Source organism: Micromys minutus, assembly GCF_963924665.1.
Source record: "Micromys minutus genome assembly, chromosome: 5".
Lineage (NCBI taxonomy): Eukaryota > Metazoa > Chordata > Mammalia > Rodentia > Muridae > Micromys > Micromys minutus.
This window is the reverse complement of record NC_137974.1, coordinates 17,648,929-17,656,776: the sequence shown is the minus strand read 5'-3', so window position 1 is coordinate 17,656,776 and position 7,848 is coordinate 17,648,929. Positions and strand designations below refer to the sequence as shown.

The window sequence follows — 7,848 nt, the reverse complement described above, 5'->3', positions numbered from 1 at the left end:
ACCAAGATCCAATCTACAAACACATCTTGAGTCAACAAGAGTGTAGAAGTTGGGTGTCTACTGATGGATTAGATACCAAGGTGGGCAAGTCTCTGGCTGGTCTTTCATTTAGTCTCTGCTTTATTTCATTTTAGTTTAGTTTAGTTCTTTGTCTCTGCATTTCTTTAGAGAGTAACAATTCTTAGATTAAAATGTTGAAATGGGTAGGTGGTTCCATTCCTCAACTGGGTTCATCACTATCTACTAGAGGTGGTCTCTTTAGGTCCTATATCCCTGCTGTTGGGCATTTCAGCTAATTCCATACCCACTGGGCCTTGGGAGCCTCTTTCTTTCTTTTTTTTTTTTTTTTTTGTTTTTTTTCTGGAACTGTGGTAAAACTTTATTCACAGAGATCTTCAACATGCCAGCTATCACCCAAATGTGAAATGTTACCAGACAGATTACATTTACAGAAAAGCATAAAACAAAAGTACAACTCTATAATTTAATATATACATTGCCATGAGTGGTTTACTTTACAGCTTTCTTTGAAGGATAATCTACTGAAGTTTTTTTTTTTTTAAACTGATAAAATTCAGGTGAGGTTGTTTCCACTTGGTTCGCGGAGGGTCAAGAGTATAGCAAAGAAATCAATTTAGTGTTTCTGGTTTGTGCGCAGCTGTCTGTCACTTTCTTTCTCTCTTTTTGTCAAAAGTCTTGGATGATGAAGAATCTTGACTTTCACCAAAATTATAACGCTCATACAAAGTTTTTGCAGCTTTCAAGATGGAGTTTGGAGAATTCAGACCAACAAGTTCACCCAACACATGTTTCATCGCATCAGTGGCTTCCCTAACCATTTGGCTGCCTGGGTGGGGCTGAATTTGAACATATGGATGTGTGAGGAGCTCAGGGATAGATATCCTCTCTTTAGGGTTCCTTACTAAACAGCACTTTAGCACATCTCGAAGATCTTTTTCTGAAATGTCAGGAAATTCAGTTTCATAACTAGGGTCAATTATGGCGTGTAGTTTAGAGACCTGATTAATGATATGCTGAAATGGTGTTTTCCCGTATGTCATATAGTATAAAATGCACCCCAAGGACCAAACATCACTTCTGGGACTTATCTTGGTCTTGATTTTCCCATTTTCTCTTGAAGAAGACATGTCTCTGATTGTTTCTGGGGCCATGTCGTTAACAGTGCCAACCTGAGAATCTTTAACAATGCTTGTTGTATCTGGCTGCATCTGGTTTGCAATCCCAAAATCAATTAGCTTTAGCATTCCATCAACTATTAGAAAGTTAGCAGGCTTCAGATCACTATGAACAATGCCATGTTGATGGATTGTGTGTACTCCCTCCAACATGTTTTTCCAGCAGCTCTTGCGTTCCCATAGATTGATGGATTTTTCTTTTTAAGCCAACTATTCAGGTCAATGTTCCCACATTCCATTACCATGTAGATATACCGCTCTGTGATTTTGTAATCATAGAGGCGGATGATATTATCACTGTGTTGCTGTAGTTTGTTCAAATAAGCCATCTCATTGCGGTAGCTCTCAATCGTTTGGCTATCTGCGTCTTCTACGTTCACGTATTTGATCGCGTTTATCTGTTTCTTCACATTCAACACCTGAAAACACCTTACTTGAACCTCCACTGCCTATCTGTTTTAATATGGAATAGATTCTTCCGTTAACTGAAATGCATTCATTCATTGGTGAGGATCCTGAAATCTGTAAGTTTTGAAGAGGAGTGCTGAGCCCTTGCTTCTGCTGCTGCTGCTGCTGCTGCAGCTGTGGCTGGAGGCGGGCAAGCTGGCTGAAAGGTGTCGAGGATGGGCAGGTAGGTGGAAAATCATTCTTTATAACTGGAGTCTTAAAACATTTCATGTAATCATCCAAGGAACTGCTCCTAGGTGTCTCACAAACAGACTTTGGATCAATCCATTTAGGAACTGATATGGGTGGTGACTGCTTGGAAACAGAAAAGGCAAGTTGCTCAACAGTGGTAGATTTCTCTTTATCAGCCTTTGGGGTTACATCTGGAACGTGCCACTGGTGTCCAAAGGCAGCATAGTTCTGGACCACACACTCTGGCTTTCTGGCTGACTGCCACTGCTTGTGCCTTCTTTCTGGAATCTCTGGTTCTTGACGCACTTTAGTTTCTTCTAATTTTGTTAGACTTGAATCTGTTTTGTTCTTCAAGGTTACTAAATCAGACATAAGTTCAGAGCTCTTTTCACTAGACACCAGAGAGTCTTTCAAATGGCTATCTTGAATGGGCTTTAAACCTCTCAATTCGTAGGAATCATTTCCACTTGATTTGAATGCAGGCATAATCGATTCTCGGTATTCTGATCCAGACACCTTTCTTTTTGTAAACTGAGGCACAGCTGAACCATCTGTCTTCACATAGTAATCTGGGCTATTTAGAAGTTTAACTGGGACTCTTCCAAAGAGGCATGACCGTTTGGTTTTATGAGTTTGCTTTAAGAAATTTCGATGACTTACTTCTGCATCTTGCGGAGGCATGTTCTCTCCATATAAAACCCTGGCTGCAGCAGCCTGTGCTCTGGAATCACAGCTCATGTTCCTGTTCTGTATATTCCCAAGTGAACTGGAGAATGGTTCTTGGGCAGTTAGTACTGAAGACACTGATAAGCTCTTTTTGTCCTCTTCTGAAAGCAGCTGCTTTTTCTGGAGGTGTAAGTTATGGATGGCAATCTCCAGCATCTGCAGTGGCACTGCCCCACTCTCTACAGCTTTATGAAGAAGCTGTTCACTTTTTTTTTTTTTAACATTGCCTTGAGACAGCTCAAACTGTGCAAAAGATACATGCACGAAAGCAAACTTCTTGCAGTTCTCCCGGGCCATGTGAAAGTAGTCATGAGTATTGTCAGGCTCCTGAATCGCTTTCAGTTCAGCGAGTCTCACTTGGATGCGAGCAAAGCTCTCATTCTGGCCATATTTATCTGGAGGAAGTGCTTCGATTGCTTGGCTATAGCGACCAATCAGCTTATTTAAAGCAGCATCATTTAGAGGCAGGCTATTTTTCTCTAGTTTCAGCAAGAAATTCAACCAGTTCTCTGGGGTGTTCTCAACCATCATAATTTGGTTAACAGTTTCATCCCTGCCATCTGGGACTTTCTAGTGATTACCCTGTACCAAATCCCCTCAGCTACATATTTCTACTCATTTGCCTGGCCCTCTAGACTTCTCTTCTTTCTCCTCACAGAACTGACCCTGCCACCCCCCCCCCCGACTCTCCTCTCCCTCCCAGGTAACTAACTCCCTCTGATTCCTGTCACTATTTTGTTTTCCCTTCTAAGATATTGAAGCATCCACACATTGGGCATCCTTCTTGTATCTTGTAAAGGTCTGAGCTTTTGGGTTAATATCCACTTATCAGTGAGTATATACCATGAATGTAGGTTTGGGTTTAGGTTACCTTACTGAGGATGATATTTTATAGTTCTATCGATTGTCCAGCAAAATTCATGAAATCCTCTTTTTAAATATCTGAATAGGATTCAAATGCATAAAAGTACCACATCGTCTGTATCCATTCTTCAGTTGAGGGACAGATGAGTGGTTTACAGCTTCTGGGTATTATAAATAGGGCTTCTATTAACATAGTAGAACATGTATCCTTGTGATAGCCAGATTAATTAATTTCCAGAGTAGTTTTTACCAGTTTGCAATCCCAGCAGCAAATATATATATATATATATATATTGTTCCTCTTTCTCCACATAATTGCCTGCATTCTGATTGGTATAATGTGGAATCTCAAGATTTTTATTTGATCTGTGATTCTCTGATGACAAAGATGTTAATCATTTTTAGGTGATTTTTGGCCATTTGATATTCCACAATTTTTAATTGGGTTATTTGGTTTTCTGCAGTCTGACTTCTTGAATTCTTTGTATATTTTGGATATTAGCCCTGTATCATCAGATATAGGGTTGATAGAGATCTTTTTCTAATCTGTAGTTTACCATTTTGTACTATTAACAGCATTCTTTGCCTTATAGATTTTCAGTTTAATGAGGTCCTATTTGATAATTGTTTATCTTAAAAGCCTGACCCATTGGTATTAAGTTCAGGATAAATTTCCCCATGATGCTGTGTTCAAAGCTATTTCCCATATTCTCTTCTACTACATTCAGTGCATCTGGTTTTATGTGGAGGCCCTTGATCCACTTGGACTTGAACACTGTACAAAGAGAAAAAGGGATCAATTTACATCCTTTTATATACAGAATAATAGTTAGACCAGTACAATTTGTTGAAGATGCCTTACTTTTTCTACTCAATGATTTTGGCTTTTTTTTTCAAAGATCAAGTGATCATGGGTGGGTGGCATTATTTTTAGTTCTGGAATTCTAATTTATTTAATGACACATCTGTCTCTTTACCAATATCATGCAATTTTAACAATATCAATCTATATTACAGCTGGAGGTCAGTAATAATGATTTCCTTGAAGTTCTTTTAATGTTCAGAATTTTTTAGTCTATTCTTGGTTTTTGTTATTCCATATGCAGTTGAGAATTGCTTATCTAGGTATGTTCGGAATTTAGCAGGAATTTTTATGGGGATTGCATTAAATCTGTTGATTTCTTTTGGTAAGATGACCATTTTTACTATTTTACCAAGAGATGAGCATGAAAATTCTTTCTATTTTCTGAGATCTTTTTTGATTCCTTTCTTCAGAGACTTGATGTTCTTGTCATACAGATCTTTCACTTACTTGGTTAGAGTTATACCAATATAGTGTATATTACCTGCGACTATTTTTAAGGGTGTTCTCTCCTTAATTTCTTTCTCAGCCCATTTATTCTTTGTGTAACAGAAAGTGTTTTGTTTGAATAAACAATTTTTATGCCATATTTTTTTAGTATTTATATTATGTATGTGAGAAAGTACAATGTTGCTGTTCTCAAACAACCAGAAGAGGGCATCAAATCTCCTTTACATATGGTTGTGAGCCATCATGTGGTTGCTGGGAATTTGATTTAGGACCTCTAGGAAGAGCAGTCAGTAGTCTTAACCACTGATATGTCTTTCCACCCCTTGTGCCATATTTCTTTCTTTCTTCTTCTTCTGTTTTTTTTTTTTTTTAACAAATTTTATTGGATGCATTTTATTTACATTTCAAATGTAATTCCCTTTCCCAGTTTCACATTCATATTCCCTATCCTGTCCTTCCTCCATCTGCTTCTATGAGGGTATTTCTCCAACCACCTACCACTTCCTCGACCCGGCATTCTGCTACACTGGGGCATCAAACCTTGGCAGGACCAAAGGCTTCTCTTCCAATTGATGACAAACAGTGCTGTCCACCACTACATGTGCAGCTGGAGCCCTGGGTCCATCCAAGTGTACTCTTTGGATAGTGGTTTAATCTTTGGGAGCTCTGGTTGTTGGTATTATTGGTCTTATTGGGTTGTGCTTCTTTTTATTCTAGAAATTTCATGTGTGCTGGTACTTGCTAGTGTATGATCCCTCCCATTTCTTTATGAAGTTGCTCATAGCTCTGGATTTTCCTTTAGCACTGCTTTTCTTGTATCCCATTAATTTGCACACACTTTGCTTGCATTTTCATAAAATTCTAGAAAGGCTTTAATTTCTTTCTTTATTGCTTCCCTGACTATGTTATAATTAAGTAGAGTGATTTTTTTTTTTCTGTTTCCATGAATATGTGGGCATTCTGTTGTTTTTGTTGTTATCGACGACTAGTCTTTATCTGTGGGTCTGCTAGAATACATGGGATTATTTCAATCATCTTGTATCTGTTGAGGCTGGTTTTGTGACAGATTTTATGTTCAGTTTTGGAGAATGTACCATGCTGTGCTGAGAAGAATGTATTTTCTTTTGTTTTAGAGTGAAATGTTTTGTAGATATCTGTTAAATCCATTTGGATCATAACTTCTGTTAGTTTCACTGCGTTTGTGTCTGTTAGTTTCTATTTCCATGATCTGTCAAGTGGTGAGATTGTGGTGTTGAAGTCTCCCCCTATTGTGTGAAATTCAATGTGTATTTTGATCTTTAGTAACATTTCTTTTACAGATAAGGGTGAGCTTGTGTTTGGGACATGGATGTTCAGAATTGAGAGTTCATCTTGGTAGATTTTTTTCTTTGATGGGTATCAAGTATCCTTCCTTATCTTTTTTGAAAGAACTTTTGGTTGAAAGCTGATTTTATTCAATATTAGAATGTGTACTCCAGCATGTTTCTTGGGACAATTTGCTTAGGAAAAATAATTTACAGCCTCTTACTCTGAGGTAGTGTCTCTCTTTGTTACCAAGTTTCATTTCTTGTATGCAGGAATATTCTCAAGCCTGTCCATATATCCAGTCTTTTAGGCTATATGATTTTATTGGGAAACTGAGGGCATTGTTCTTACAATTGTTAGTTTTCAATAGGTAAAGAGACACTTTATTAGTGGTCTTGTGGCAAAACCCTGCTATTTAAAGGTAAAAGTCTACAATGATTGGATAACTCCTTTGAGCTCATAAAAAAAATCACGGATTCATTTTACCACCAGGGCTTCCTCTTTTCTGTTTTTTTTTTTTTTTTTTTTTTTTCTGGGAAGCCAGCTCACCACTCCACAAGTGTAGGGCAATTAGCAGGCAGTGAAGGATACCCTGGTTCTCGGTCGAAATAAGAGAAGCCCCGGGAACTTAGGGTGGAAAGGCAGGAGCTTCCTAGTTCCCTGAGAAACCAGGCCCCTTCACGCAGCCCACACCACAACCCCACTGTACATTGGTATAAGTCACACCCCAAAGTCCCTCCTCCGCAGGTGAGGCTCTGACATATACCCCAGGCAGATCAGTCATTTTAAGTCCCTTCTTCTCAGGTGAAGGTATGACCACACACAGGAGAGAAGCAGGACCACATTCCCAATAGGTAGACAAGATATTTCCAAGTTCTCAGACCAAGCCAATAGGAAGCACTTAGATTCTGAACCATCCCAACAACAGTATATAGGCAGACTGTTCAAAAGTAAAGGTGTGCAAGAATCATTCATTTCGTTGTCTGCGAGCTTCTGGCATAAGAGCTGTTAACATTGCTGTTTGAGAGGAACTTTCCTCTCCCGAAGTTGTCTGGCACCCTGCCACCCAAGTCTCTAGCCTTAGCTTAGCCCAGTGTCTTGTAGTGGTGGAATGTGGCAGCACCAGCAACAGAAGCAGCGGAAACAGTTTCCTCTAGCCTGCCAACACTTTGCTTAGTCTGAACCCTCACATCTAGTCAGACTCAGCATTGGAGGCAGCGGAAGCCACTCCCATCCCTGACCAGAGATCACAGTGTGGGGACTCCTGCACCCAGCCAAAGTCCCCCACACACCTCTTACCTCAAATAGTCCTCAGCAAACCTATGGGTTCAACTCTCTCTTTTTCAATCAGAACCTATTCAGCAAGAACTTGGAATTTCTGGAATGCCTCTCCAAACAAATGAGGCATTGTCAGTACCTCAAACTCTAGCCAGTGATTTCAGCCACACTGAAATTTGATTCCTACTCTACAAAGTTCATATATAGCCCTGGTTACCGGAATAAATTATATATGTACCGCTCTACTCTGAATAAAGGTATGTGCACAAGTTAAGATCTTCTAGGAAAGTGATAGCATGCAAATTGGCATTGTGAAATATATACCAGTGGTTTTTATTAAAATAAGCATTGTAACATAAGAATATTGCTTATGATTATATAGAGATATAAATAAATTGATACTGTAAAAGTTAAATAAGCATGCTAGAGAAAGATATACAATGAAAGTATTCGTCCTTAACTGAGTAGGTATTAGCATTAAAATCTATACAGTACAATTCAAAGCAGACATAAAAAGTAAGAACCACT

General features: G+C 38.8%; 1 protein-coding gene across 1 annotated transcript; it reads right to left on the bottom strand.

Annotated features, from left to right (window-relative positions):
• Nucleotides 1–665: 665 nt before the first annotated feature.
• LOC308420892 (dual specificity protein kinase TTK-like) lies at nucleotides 666–5,254 on the bottom strand (the record flags this gene model as incomplete). Its single annotated transcript, XM_080917154.1, is given in 4 exon segments — nucleotides 666–1,387; nucleotides 1,390–1,621; nucleotides 1,623–3,121; nucleotides 5,236–5,254. Coding segments are annotated over 4 exon segments (2,472 nt in total).
• Nucleotides 5,255–7,848: the final 2,594 nt, after the last annotated feature.